At 36.3% G+C, this 15,259-nt stretch overlaps 1 protein-coding gene across 3 annotated transcripts in view; it reads left to right on the top strand.

Moving 5' to 3' along the window:
• Positions 1-7,757, top strand: part of aus (argus) — a 32,514-nt gene extending 24,757 nt beyond the window's left edge. For 2 of the 3 annotated variants that reach the window (XM_017235759.3, XM_017235758.3), the window contains exons 5-15: positions 1,825-1,938; positions 2,025-2,162; positions 2,271-2,408; positions 2,544-2,632; positions 2,998-3,125; positions 3,219-3,338; positions 3,441-3,586; positions 3,843-4,017; positions 4,085-4,419; positions 4,483-4,680; positions 4,740-7,757. In XM_017235759.3, coding sequence (XP_017091248.2) covers positions 1,825-1,938; positions 2,025-2,162; positions 2,271-2,408; positions 2,544-2,632; positions 2,998-3,125; positions 3,219-3,338; positions 3,441-3,586; positions 3,843-4,017; positions 4,085-4,419; positions 4,483-4,680; positions 4,740-4,837 — 1,679 coding nt within the window. In that variant the 3' untranslated portion in view covers positions 4,838-7,757. Of the gene's footprint in view, positions 1-1,817; positions 1,939-2,024; positions 2,163-2,270; positions 2,409-2,543; positions 2,633-2,997; positions 3,126-3,218; positions 3,339-3,440; positions 3,587-3,842; positions 4,018-4,084; positions 4,420-4,482; positions 4,681-4,739 lie in introns of all 3 variants that reach the window. The other variant, XM_070281924.1, reaches the window with a different exon arrangement.
• Positions 7,758-15,259: the final 7,502 nt, after the last annotated feature.

Below are 15,259 nucleotides of genomic sequence, written 5' to 3'. Positions count from 1 at the left end.
CACACCCACACACCCCACACAACACTCACCCGATTACCCCCGACACAAATACATCCATCCATAAATACAACAAAGTCATATGTACACACACGTATGTATCCTTGCATATCCTTTTGGCTTTTTTACACCACACAACATAATTGGTATTTTTCCCATAATTTGTTCTCTCTTTTTGCGATTCTGCGTGCGCCTGCTTTTGAGTTTTGCTGTAACGTTTGCTGTAGCCTGTGTATTTCTAAAGAAACAAACTGAAAACAATTCAATTTGTTAAGAGAAAAGTTCGACAAATAACAAAAACAATACAAACCCGTTTGTTGTGTGCCTTTTTAGCTGTAAACATTTTGTACTGAATGTGTTTTATAGTATGTATATATACATATGCGATATATTAAACCATATTTGTATCTGTTGGTGTATACTTGTACGAAACGGATTTTAGTTACAATTAACTTTTACAAAAAACTCTACAACTCTGCCAAGAAAAAAATACATACATATAGAAAAAAGAAACCGAAAAAAGAGAGGACCCTTTACCAAAAACAACAAATATATATATATATTATCTCTCGCGTTTGCCATAAAAAAACCTGAAACAGAATACTCCAATTTATTCATCATGAGTAAATGTTTGTTATTATTTTTTAGTTGATTCAAATGTTATGCTTGCTCTAGCAACAAATACCTTATACTATACGAAACCCACAACTACCCACTCGTATGTTTATCGACCTGATTTCCCACAACCCCAGATATCCCCACCATTCTCCCCGTGCTTTTGGTTTCACTTCTGCTCCGAGACCCGGAAGACCAAGATGAACCAAGTGTGTGTTTTTTCGATTCAGTTTTTAGTTACATTTTTTTTTTTGAACGTGTCGTGCCTTTCAGTTGAATTTACTACTGTGCTCCAAAAGGAGTTGGGCAGTGCAATTCCACAGCTCTGGGAAATGCAGCTGAACAAGAAAAAAAAAAAATTATATGAAAAACTCTTGTCTTTAAGTTATTTCTGTGAACGTCATAAGTCTTTGGTTTGTTCTTCTTCCGTACCGCCTTGAGTTTGTTTCTGTTTGTTGGTTTTTTTTTTCATCTGGAACTTACATACTTATCTTACTTATGTATTGTACTTACCGCTGCTTTTTACACATTTCCACAGAAATTGTTGTTGTTTCTCTGCCACTCGGTGCCGCACTTGAAGCTCAGATCTGTGAGCTGGGAGCTGGGGCCATGACCGCAACTTTTAACTGGCAACTACTGGCAACTACTGGCAACTACTGGCAACATGCAACACGCAACCGAACGGAGCACAACGCAACGCTCGACTTGCGACATATTTGCTGATTTAAAGCTTCATTTCGTCATTTATTTGCGCAATTTTCTCCCGGGCCATCAGCATCAGCGGCCACTTAATTAAACAAATTTCTGTGCAATTTAAAAGGCATGGCCCTGGGGAGAAATCCCAGCCAACAGACCAGCTTCCAGTGCGGCACTCGGCATCACAAAAAAAAAAAAAATCCTAAAAAATTCTTTAAAAAAAACCAAGAAACATATTTTTCTCAAGTTCTTAGACCTTTGTAGATTTGATTTTAAAACTGTCCTTACTTTAATGTGTTGCTATTTCTTAATACAAACTACTACTTAACTCTACTCCCACTAAACCTTTACTACTTTCTACTACTAATACTGCTACTAACCACTACCACTACTATACTACTACTACTACTATTTATTTTTCCTATTTCTGTGTGTTCTGTGTTTGAAGACAACATCATTTGCGATTTGCATTAATTGAATTTTTATTTGTGCTTTTAAAATAATCATGTCCCCCAGACTTTTGCAAGGGCCGTGAGACTTTACAGAACCTCTGCGACCAAATTCCGGGCGATGCCCTGCTCTACTCGCTTTTCCGGGAGAGCGCCGAGCCGGTCAAGTGTCCGCTCAAGGGTGAGTACTTTGTAGAACTTGACGACAGTTCAGGGACCTTCACTAAGGCTATTCCTCATCCGGCATATTCCTCTAATTCATCGCAGGCCCCTTCATCTTTACGTACAATCGAGGCCACGGGGAGTGCAAGTCGCCGGTGTCCAACATTGAGAGCTGCACCGAGGAGAGCCGCCTCCTGTTGAGCTTCCAGGCCTGTCCCGATGTCCAGGGCACCGAGAGTACGGGTGAGTCCCTCTCCAGCAACAATGACTCATCGCCATTCAGTTCTGCTCAAGACGAACATCCTTCCTTCCGTTTTTCTTCTTCGCATGTTTTTGTTCCCGATCCTGCAGTGGAGGAGCTGACGTGCCTGGCGACCTGGAAGGATGGCAACTCACGCTATTTGGTGGGCCTGGTCTCGCACCATCACGCCATTTCGAACGAGGAGCGCTACCGCTGTTTTGTCTACGAGAAAATCTCCTCCCTGATGGGTAAGCAGCACACAGTCTTGTTCCTCATCTCGCCCCACCCTTGGCCTCCAGTCCCCTGAAGCCCTCGGGCAAACAGGATGAACTTTTGTTTGAGACCTAATACCCAATCCGTACTCGCATTCGTACCATTCACAGGCGGTCCCAGTATGCTCAGCTCCAAGGATGCCGAATATAAGCTGGCCCAATCCGGCGACGCCACTTGCAATGGCTTAGACAGTGCCGAGGTAAGCATTTTCGGAAGCCCAGCCCTCCCCTCGTTCTTTCCACTTAAGTGCACTCAGAAAATCATTTTCAAGAAACAAGAAAATATAATTAAGGATGGAGGTAGTCTTCTTGGGTGTGAGATTTTACATAGTGAAGAATTAATTGCTCAACGTTTAAATTGTTCGGACAATAAAGCTTCAATTATTGGCTTATTGATGTGGAATTTTAATTAAAACACAAAAATAAATCAGAATTTTTCAGTACTTAATAATATGATACAAATATATTCAATAAGGACACTTGATACCTTAAACTATGTGTCGAGTGCCTTGAGTGCTTCAATCACCACACCCAATTGAAAATCTAACCAACTCCGTTTCCCCAGGTCGGCTCCCGTATTATGTCGCTGCGAAAACCGCCCGTGGCCGAGCGCTGCGACTTTCCGGCCTGGTTCAAGGGTCCGCGTCACTGGCATGCCCTCATGGGCAATGCCGTCTACAATTATCATTCCAAGTGAGTAGCAAATGGGCCTGAGGCTAGGCCAGGTTGTCAACAGGACTTAACTCCACCTCTTCCTTTCCCTGCTCCTGTACTCCGCCTTTGCAGCGACGGATCCGTGCACATTATTAAGCCCAACGGCTATATGGAGACACGTGCGCTCTGCGAGCAGATAAATAAACAGACCTCAACCGAAATGATGGCCGTGGTGCACTACACAACCGGGTGGTAAGTGGCCCCAAATTGAAAGCGTTGTCACTCTATTTTTGCCGAATGTCCTAAATGTCCTTTCATTTCCCCCTTTCCTGCGCTGTGCTACGTCGCCTGCAGCCAATCGGGATTCATGTGCATGATGTTCTACCGCCGGGACACGTTCGTCATCGAGATTCAGACGGGCAAGCCGGCCATTCGCCTGGAGGATGCTTGTGCACCGGATCACTTTGACATCAACAAAATGGCCTACATCACCTTGTTAGGTACAGTATATTCTCTTTTGAACAAAAGGGTTCTAAAGTTCAATATGCAAAGGAAATAAATTTCATTTGGCCTCGTAAAATCATACACACAATGTATTTCAGAAGTATAAAATTTATATTTATTGTGTTAGAGGGCAAGTGCCATTACAATTGATTTTTTGACAAATTGAATTGGCTTGAACTTTATACTTTAGTTCCGAAGTCTCACCCTCGTGCTTGAATCAATTTAATCCCCCAAAATGTCCTCCCATTTTAGCCAGCAATCCGGATTTGGCAATTTGTCCCATGGAGGGCATCTACACTTTGCGAGGCGCCATCGGGCCGCCGTATCTGGCGACGCGCCACAAGCGCAATCACAATGGGAAATCGCATCTGGGCCACGGACACCATCATCATGAGAGCGCCGACTCCGGTGGTTTCGGTCATAGGGGGTATGTCAGGGTTCAAATGGTCGTGCAGCCACCTCTGGCATTTCTTAATCTATTTCCGTGGTTGCAGGCACAGTTCGCTGAGTTTTCGGAATTTGGAGCGCAGTGAGCGCGGTTCATGGCATGGCAATACCCGAGGACTTCAGGTCCGCAATCGCCGCAACGCACCCAAGGATCCGCAGGTATTGGAGCATCATCATCAGCAACAGCAGCAGCAGCAGCAGGCTTTGGTCCTTCAGAAGGTCAACAGCAGCGACACTAGTGTGGGATTTGTGGCCACTCGGAATCGCCGGGATGTGCCCGCCTGTGTGCCCAATTACAATGCTCAGCGCCAGCTTTGGGTGGGCTGTACGGCGGAAAATCTGATCGATGTCAGTCCAGTGTGCAGCGTAGAGGGCGAAGAGGGTAAGTCAATCATTTGCATTTTCCATCACGTGGTTTTCATTATATTTATGCCTTCTTCATCAGAGTACTCCTGTCATGGGTCTTGGAGCGAAAACAGCACCTTCTACATCATCGCCCGGCACAAGGGCAGCAAGCACGGGGTCTGTCTGACCTACAAGCCGACGGAGGGCACTGCAGCCAAGCTGGTTGTGGGGGATGCCTGTTACCGTGGAACCCAGAAGCCACCCGATCATCACCTCGTTGCCGAACTGTCAGTTTTGGGTGAGTGCTACCACCTATGATGTGATATAGTATGAAAACTAATGGTACTAATTTTTTAGGAAAATGCGGCGAAACTGGCTTCAGTTCCGGTTCGACTCATCTGGCCAACTGGCTGCTTTTGATGGCGATGACTACTTGGCTAATCCTGCGAAGCTGAAATAAAAACTCCCCATAGGCAAATAAGCATGACTGGCCAAAGCGCAGCGTATACATCACTAATTCCCCGATACCAATACCAAATCCAAATCCCATTACGATCGACATGTATACATCAACCATCTAAGACTTATTGTATATTTCGTGTAGTATGTTTAAGGCGAAAACGAACCAATTCGCACTGGTTTGGCTGTATATAATGTATTGTTTTTTCTTTATTAATGATACACACTTTTGTTTAGTTCTAAGGGCTTTAAATAAACACAATTTCGATGGATTAAGACAAAGCACAGACACGGAATATGGAAAACGGTTTGCAATACAGCCTTAGATCAGCGCTATTTGTATTTAGGCCTATTTGACTAGAAACTATTTATGCAAATATGCATCAAAAGCTATTTATTTATAGTGCGATTACATATTAAGCAGAGAAACAAGAACAAAACCAAGCAGAGAAAAGACATCAGTACTATACGAATACAAGCTAAAAGCTTTTTCGTTTTGTTTGTTTTTTAAAATCATCTTGTAGTGTGTTTAATGGCATGTATTTTGTATATCATTTCCAAAATGTTTCCTACACAAAGTACATATTATAAGGACACAGGACGAAGAGGGCATTTTAAACTACATATATACAAATACTGTAAACGAAATGTATTTGGAAAAAAGTCTGTTTTCGCGATGTCTTCAAAATGTACAAAACGAGCAAGTTATGCTATTGCGATTACATTCAAAACAGCAAATATATGGCATACATATACAATATATTTTTATGTACAAAAAAAGGCAAAATCGTACATACATTCAATACATACGAGTATATATAATGGATAACGTTTTGCATAGGATCGCATTGGTTTCATAATACATAATTAATACCTTGCAAAGTACGCATATATTGTATGATTCATTATTAATAGTTATACATATACTGGCAACCATACAACATACAACATACCTAGGATTGTAAGCAAAAAAAACGTGAGGAATTCGAGCAAATTTGATAAGTAGAACCACACCACTTTCATAATCAATCAACTAACTTCGTAAGATGCAGAAAATTAAAATGAAATTAACGAGAGGGAAAGAATTAATAAGAATACATCTCACAACTCAACCAAACGAATGAATGACATACGGTGTCGGATCAGGAGCTAAGGATGCTAAAATAATTAGTGTGTTTAAGACAATTAAGCGGTGATATAGGTCTAGAAATAAACAACTGTGTAAGTCTCTTATGATAGCACAACAGCAACAGCGACAAAAACAGCAGTTGCTGAATTATAGCAGGGTGTGAATGAGAATGAGGAAATAATGATGATCAAGTGTATCCAAAGGATTTCAAAAACTAGCATTTTTCTCTCATAGTAGTTGAACACAAAGAAGCAAGCAAGTAAGAAAGCAGTTTTGCCCGAAAAATTCCAAAATCTTAATATCGTTTGTCGAGTATTGAACCGATATACCGATTTACCCATTAATCAGTAGCCGATTATGAGAGCGAGATATGGTACCCCTTCAAGGCAACTAGTCAAAATTATGATGCGTAACTCTGAGTTCCATGTAAATAGCGAATGTGAAAGCGAATTGAGCAACAGTACGCGGCGTCTGTATACATATGTAACTAATTGCTAGTTAGCTAAAGGATGAAAGGATTGTGGCAGGAGAAACGAAACGATGACTTGGTGGGTAGGATGCGAACGTGCGTACACAGAACATAAGGGTTACTTTCTAAGTACTATGTATACATTCAGCAAACACTTATAAATATACGAATTATAAACGGCAGACACATCCAATAGGAATACACTAGGAAAACGGGCACAGGACCCATGAATCCCCGAAACCGGAACCGGAAACGGCATCGGCCATGGCAGAAGCTCTCCGTTAAGTGTGGCCAGACAAATCAGTAATCTTGATGTACAAAATGTACAATGATGTAGAGCCGCGTTGTGGATAGTCGTGCAGAAAATAACTTGAACATTTTTTTGAGTGTACCTCTCTCTACATAAGCATTTCCATTTGTTGTCAGCTTTTAAAACGTAAATATGAGCATATTTAATAATAACGAAAGCATTTTAAAAAACAAGAAAAAAAAACCGAAAGCCACATAAATCAAACAAAAATTATCGTATAATACTTCAAGCCAACCGGGAAAGTTTTCAGTCCCAATCTCCTGCCTCCATCAGCCAGCACTGAAATTCCGTATGGCTACCGCTTAGCTGGTTTATTTTGCAATTGTTAAACTGAGACACTTTACTGACCTCCTCCCTCCACTTCCACTTAAGTTTTAATTTCTGAATAACTCAACTCCATCCTCAAAAACCACATCCAACTCCAGCCTTAGTTGTCTTCTTGTGTCATTGTGAAAATCTTAGCGTGTTATTGATGTTCCAAACGGTCTCCACAAATGTATTCGAATGTTTCTAAAAAATGCTAAAAACAAAAAAAAAATAATTTAACAATAAAAAAGATAACTATATAATAAAAAAAGGAAAACGAAAACATAATAAATCCAAACCGAACATAAATGTGCAAACATATTTTTGTAAATAGACGAAGCAACGCTTGAATTTTTATCCAATTTTTGTGTATGGCCAATTGCAGTCGACCGACTTTTGAGCGGTGGGCAGTGGGCGGCCGAGCTCAGCTTGTGGGCGTGGCTGCCTTGCCAGAGTGTGAACGCTAAGCATTAGAGATAAGTGACTTTTATATTCAAAGCGATTTTATAAATCATTTTAATTGTCTATTTTAAAATGTGCAGCAAGCTGAAAAAAATATGCCGTCAGTTTAGTTTATGTGTGTGAAGAAAAATGTATGCAATTTTCGTCAATAATTGAATGTTTCAAATACTATGTTCTAACCTTGTTTGGATTTGTTTTTTAAGCTAATATAAATACAAATACAAACTAATTAAAAATATATGTGTATAAAATGAGTTTTATTCTGAAGGTGTTTTACAAACCGGAAATTTTATTTTGATGCAGATTAATGAAGATTTTATCTGGAAGTCCTTTAAGGTATTCCGCTCATAAATCGGGTAAGAATTGGCTAAGATATGGCCATCACGGTGGGCCCTATAAGGGAACCCATCACGAAAAATGGTCAAAAAATCCAAAAAATATTTTTTCTCAGGATTTTGATGCAGAATGGTGGCAAATCGATCTAGAAATCGTTTAAGGTACACCGCTTGAGAATCGGATGAGAATTGGGGAAGATATAGCCATCACTGTGGGCCCTATAAGGGAAAACCCCATTTTCAAGGGATCCTATCATGTAAAATGGACAAAAAATCCAAAAAATATTTTGTCTCCGGATTTTGTTGCAGAAGGGTGGCAAATCGATCTAGAAATCGTTTAAGGTACTCCGCTTGAGAATCGGATAAGAATTGAGGAAGATATAGTCGTCACTGTGGACCCTATAGGGGAAAACTACATTTTCAAGGGATCTCCTCATAAAAATGGACAAAAAATCTAAAAAATATTTTGTCTCAGGATTTTGATGCAGAATGGTGGAGAATCGATCTTGAAATCGAATAAGGTACTCCACTTGAGAATCGGATAAGAATTGAGGAAGATATAGTCGTCACTGTGGACCCTATAGGGGAAAACTACAATTTCAAGGGATCCCACCACGAAAAATGGACAAAAATCTAAAAAATATTTTGTCTCAGGATTTTGATGCAGAAGGGTGGCAAATCGATCTAGAAATCGTTTAAGGTACTCCGCTTGAGAATCGGATAAGAATTGAGGAAGATATAGTCGTCACTGTGGACCCTATAGGGGAAAACTACATTTTCAAGGGATCTCCTCATAAAAATGGACAAAAAATCTAAAAAATATTTTGTCTCAGGATTTTGATGCAGAATGGTGGAGAATCGATCTTGAAATCGATTAAGGTACTCCACTTGAGAATCGGATAAGAATTGAGGAAGATATAGTCGTCACTGTGGACCCTATAGGGGAAAACTACATTTTCAAGGGATCTCCTCATAAAAATGGACAAAAAATCTAAAAAATATTTTGTCTCAGGATTTTGATGCAGAATGGTGGCAAATCGATCTAGAAATCGTTTAAGGTACTCCGCTTGAGAATCGGATGAGAATTGGGCAAGATATAGCAATCAAGGGATCTCCTCATAAAAACGGACAAAAAATCTAAAAAATATTTTGTCTCAGGATTTTGATGCAGAATGGTGGAGAATCGATCTAGAAATCGTTTAAGGTACTCCGCTTGAGAATCGGATAAGAATTGAGGAAGATATAGCAATCAGTGTGGGCCCTATAGGGGAAAACCCCATTTTCAAGGGATCCCATCATGAAAAATGGACAAAAAATCCAAAAAATATTTTGTCTCAGGATTTTGATGCAGAAGAGTGGCAAATCGATCTTGAAATCGTTTAAGGTGCTTCGCTTGAGAATCGGATGAGAATTGGGCAAGATATAGCAATCACTGTGGGCCCTATAAGGCAAAACCATATTTTCAAGGGATCACATCATAAAAATGGACAAAAAATCTGAAAAATATTTTGTCTCAGGATTTTGATGCAGAATGGTGGAGAATCGATCTAGAAATCGTTTAAGGTACTCCGCTTGAGAATCGGATAAGAATTGAGGAAGATATAGTCGTCAATGTGGACCCTATAGGGGAAAACTACATTTTCAAGGGATCTTCTCATAAAAATGGACAAAAAATCTGAAAAATATTTTGTCTCAGGATTTTGATGCAGAATGGTGGAGAATCGATCTAGAAATCGATTAAGGTACTCCACTTGAGAATCGGATAAGAATTGAGGAAGATATAGTCGTCACTGTGGACCCTATAGGGGAAAACTACAATTTCAAGGGATCCCACCACGAAAAATGAACAAAAAATCTAAAAAATATTTTGTCTCTGGATTTTGATGCAGAATGGTGGAGAATCGATCTAGAAATCGATTAAGGTACTCCGGTTGGGAATCGGATAAGAATTGGGAAAGATATAGCTTTCACTGTGGACCCTATAGGGGAAAACTGCATTTTCAAGGGATCTCCTCATAAAAATGGACAAAAAATCCAAAAAATATTTTGTCTCAGGATTTTGATGCAGAATGGTGGAGAATCGATTTTGAAATCGATTAAGGTACTCCACTTGAGAATCGGATAAGAATTGAGGAAGATATAGTCGTCACTGTGGACCCTATAGGGGAAAACTACAATTTCAATGGATCCCACCACGAAAAATGAACAAAAAATCTAAAAAATATTTTGTCTCTGGATTTTTATGCAGAATGGTGGAGAATCGATCTAGAAATTGATTAAGGTACTCCGGTTGGGAATCGGATAAGAATTGGGAAAGATATAGCTTTCACTGTGGACCCTATAGGGGAAAACTACATTTTCAAGGGATCTCCTCATAAAAATGGACAAAAAATCTGAAAAATATTTTGTCCCAGGATTTTGATGCAGAATGGTGGAGAATCGATCTAGAAATCGATTAAGGTACTCCGTTTGAGAATCGAATCAGGATTGGGGAAGATATAGCCATCACTGGGGGGCCTATAGGGGAAAACTCCATTTTCAAGGGATCCCATCACGAAAAATGGACAAAAAGTCTATAAAAAAGGTTGGGATTTTAAGTGATTGAAAAAAAAAAGTTTTTAACTGTATGGTAAAAATATTGGCTGGGGGATAAATAGCGAGCTTTCAAGTTTAAGAAGTCATTTTTAATAGACAGATCATTTTTGTATAGAACATTTATTGTTAAAACTTTATGTTTTCCTTACAGTTATTATTTATTGAAATCCCCATTCCACGTCCCATTCCATTAAAAAAGTACATTTAAATTTTATTTTATTTGCTGAAAACTCCAAGTTGAAAGGTAAGCTTTTGAATGTTACAGATCCTTTCGAGTCATCCTTCAGTCGGCATCTGGGTTGTTTGGATTTTATTGAAATCTGTATCTCTTTTTTCATATATTTGGTGGGTGAGGTTAGTTTTGGGCATTGAAAAATACCAATTAAAATTCAATTGTTTTTGGGCAATTGAAATGATTTCGCAACAGTTGACCTCACCCGAAAAAACTGATGCTTATCTATTATAAAATTATTGTAATTATAAGAAAGTAAAGTAAGAAAGTGTTTATTTAGTCCACGGTTTTATTTAACATAAATTCCGCAGATGAGTGTTAACCAATTTAAACTGGCAACTAACGAATAAAAATCAGTATCAAAAATCAAATCATTAGCCCTGTCAGCCCTGTCATTAGCATCAAAAATGATGAATATAAGTACTTTTTTTAAATCATAATTTGCAGTTATTTTTCAAACAGTAACATTCTTTATATTCCTAAGTTTTTAGTTTGGTTTATTAAGAACCAATTTGGGCACTTGATACATTTTTCTATATATCTTGCCATTTATATCTATATATCTTGTTTGTCCATATAACGTATCTTTAACGATGTCATCAAGGATTAACCTGAGGAGATAATTTTACTAAATATAATTATATAAAATATCATTCATTCAGTATTAAATTATTTGTCAGGTATCGAAGTTCATACATTTTTTGTTAAGCCGTATTTTTGGATCATAACATGCATAGGGGAGGTGTCTTAATTGTGACTTTATTACTTGATGTTTAATGTATTTTCGTATACATCTAATTGATCCTTTTTCCATATAAGGTAAAAAACGAATTTGGCTTCTTCATTTATGAAAAATTACGGATTACTGAATTCTATCTTCATCTATAAAATCTAATAATTTGGAAAATTGTATTTCACAACTTCGTTCACAAAATAAAAGTCAATTTTCAAGCAGATCATGATCAGAGATTCATATTAACAGTCCCGTGCAACACTTTTCAAAATATCACAAAATTCATTTTCAAACGTCTCGTATTGCAAATCGCATAATAATATATGTATGTATATTTTGTTAATGCAGAATTAATGCTTCTATTCCATTCGTGAAATCACATTGTTTTGGGGAAAATAGCTTTTGGCTTACAATTAGTAAAGTTTAATGCACAGTTTATTCCTGATATAATTTCAAAAAGGCATGTTGGGTATAACATTCTTCCCGCAATCCCCATACATTCATGTGGGTGAAAGGTATATATTGAAAAGAATATAATTAAGAGTCTTTTGAATACTAAGCGTCAAGTTCCCACGTTGGTTGCCAATTTTCAATAGTAGAAATTTTCGGTTTTTAAATATTAATTTTTAATAGTAATATAACCAAAAATCCCGTTGGGAAAATTTTGTTTACAAAGAAATACAGGCGTGAGGGGTTAACACAATTAGGCAAAAAAAAACGTTGAATTGGTTGGAATGTTGGTATTGAAAAAATATTTTTTTTTTTTTGTAGATAAATAGTTGATAATTATGCGATTTCCAATTTCATTACTAAAGGCATATTCTTTTAAGCAATATTAGCTCAAGCTAAATTTATTACTATATTTTTTAATTTTAGCAATTAATATTTTCTTGCTTAAGCGCTGCTTTTGAAATAATTCCTTTACTCTTGCAAAAACTCCATATACTTTTTTTTTGATTAACAGAAGATGTTGAATTGTAAAGCTTTTGTTTATTTTATTTAAAGAATGATTCCAGACGTCAAGTGGACAATGATGTAAAAATTTGAGGTACCAATAAGCCTGAGAATTTATTCTTAAGACAGATGAATTAAAAACGTTGGTTGAATAAATATAATCCATAACTATAGCGAAGATTACAGATATGATGACCGAGTGAGAATTTATGTAGTACTCCCTATACTCAGCAAATCAAATAAATATTGCATTATTATTGAACATTTTTTAATTAACCATTTTAGGATATAGAGGATGCCGACCTAGCCAAACTATTTGATTTGTTGTGTTTCTAAATAATATTTAAAATTGTTTCAATTTAGAAAGTCACCAAAGAACAATTTTAATAATCGTAAACACACAAAAATGATACTCAAACCGACCAAAGAATAATATAAAATGTTTACTTTGGAGCATACATTTCATGCGGTAACACTTCAAAACTATTAAAATAGCAACAAATTTTGACAACGAAGATATATGAACAAAAGTATTGGTTATAATTGGATGTGTATTCATTTTAACGATGTGGTGTTTTGGTGATTTCCAATCGGTGCATACATACGTTAATACATACATTCTGATAATGTGCCGAGCGCTTAGGTTTTGCTTCAGTTTTCATTAGTTTATAAATCTCTAATGCCCAAAGTTCTTATAACATTTTTAATAAAAGTAATTAGTATATTTCTTTGAAGCAATTGCAATCGATTAATTGATTGATTGGCGGTTCCATTTTAGCATTTGTTATATGGTGATAATTGTCTATTTTGTTCTGTATTCCTCAAAGTAAAATAATACGTATAGTTTTGGATGAATTTTACAGATATGGACAGATGTTTCCCAAAACCAAAAGCACACATTTAGAAAACAACTAAGATACAACAACAACATTAGATGAGTGGATATTCGACGAAAGGAGTATTCTTAATCGGTAAGTTAAACAGCCGTGCAATAGAAGATAGGCACAATTTTTAAAATACAGTTGCATTTCCATAGAATAAAAAAGTTTTTGAAAACGTTTTGGGGTAAAAGCCATTCCATCAAAGCGGGAAATCTTTTGTTTTCCTAATTTAATGGGTTTGTGTCCAATAACGTATAGAACGGTTTTACTCTTCTGTAAAATTGTCATACAGGTAAAAATATTGAAAACATATTTCACGTAATTTCCAAATGGGTTATCATCTTAATTAATGTTGAATTGAGCTGCTGATGTAATAAATTTGATTCGATATTGAATTTGTTTACCATACGTAGAGTTTCATAGGCTCATTCGTGATAATGCTTGGTGAAAAATTCCGACAAAATTAAAGACAAGATGTTATGGATGGGTATCTCAAGCTATAAATCAAGGGTTTTTTGTAAATTTCATTAGAAGTGTACCAATTTGATTAGACATAATCGTGAATACGATACTTGCACAACGTTTAATGTTTGGAAGTGCTTCTTATTATAAGAATTTTCATAAAATCCATAGTTTTGTCTAGTTTTAATAGTTGTAATGCAGAGGAGATTTGTTGGACGTCCTTTCGGAATAATTTTTAATATAGTTCACAGTAAGAAAATGTTAGAAATGCATTGACCTCCTACAAATAAATACAAGTTGAAACTTTCCTACCTAGAAAAGCATTTGAAACGGTTTTGCAAGTATGTGATACCAATCCTACCTAGTAACGAAGATTCAGTTCTTGAAAGTTTTTAAATATTATTCATGTTGAGAAATACGGAATATATTCATCATCACCGTATATTACATATATTTAGAATGTATACATGGTCGATAAGATCCTACCTAAAATATACAAAATATCCTACAATATAGGTTTATTCAAAAGTAATATACTTATGGACAAGTTCATAAACTTTTAAAAAAGTTTTTTATGTTTTTTAGTTTTTGTTTAAGATAAATGTTATCAAGAAGAAACCCTACCTGCAAGCATACAATGATTTTCGAAGATTCAAACTGGGGAGATGTAATTTTTTCAATTCTACCTAAATAAATAAAATATTTTTGAGTCCGATTATTTTTAAATTTTCTTTTTAAAAACATACGCAGCATTTATCAGTAATAATCATCATTTTCCTACCAACCATAAGAAATATGTTTAAAAAAGACAATCTATAGAGAACATAAATACAATGAAAGTGTAAAACATCCTACAGAATCAGAATAAAATTTAATAAATATAGAACATAGCTTCGATAAATAGTTTTTTTATAACATATTTTTCCACTTTCAGTCAAGGACACAAATATAATTTCAGGGTTAAAACGTAGAGAAATTCAAGAGAAATAGTATATATATGTATGCCTATAATAGTCCGCAAATTAAAAATACAATATAAATCCAAATCCAATATTTTTGTTGAATATTGTTTACAAAAAACCTTTTTTTATAAGCCGGTTTTAAAAAATAATATCGTATCAGAGTAGAGGATTCAGGGTAATCAACACAACCAAAGCTCATTAGTTAACCATAAGTTTAAGCAAGTCAACCCAACTTTGCTAATTGTTGTTTGCTATTCTAGGCAGAGTAATTGAGAAATTTTGTGTAAATCGATGATATTTTAAGTAATATATTTGTATCCATTAGTTGAAATCTATTTTAGACTTTCAATCAGTACGCATATTAAGCTAGCAATCATGAATCATTTCAGCTGTTTATATTTAACAACAATATTTGTGCTAATATTTGAATATTTTGAATATTGATTGACTGGTCCTTCTCAGATGACCTCTTTTTTTAGTTGTCATAAATAATGTTTATAATAAAATAATGTTTACGATAAAATAATTTTTCCATAAATATAACTATTCGTTTGTTATGAACAACACTATTTTTAGAAGAAAAGTTGA

The sequence above is a fragment of the Drosophila bipectinata genome, chromosome 3R, assembly GCF_030179905.1.
Source record: "Drosophila bipectinata strain 14024-0381.07 chromosome 3R, DbipHiC1v2, whole genome shotgun sequence".
In the NCBI taxonomy this organism is placed as follows: domain Eukaryota; kingdom Metazoa; phylum Arthropoda; class Insecta; order Diptera; family Drosophilidae; genus Drosophila; species Drosophila bipectinata.
The sequence above is the reverse complement of the archived record's forward strand: the minus strand, read 5'-3'. Positions and strand labels throughout refer to the sequence as shown.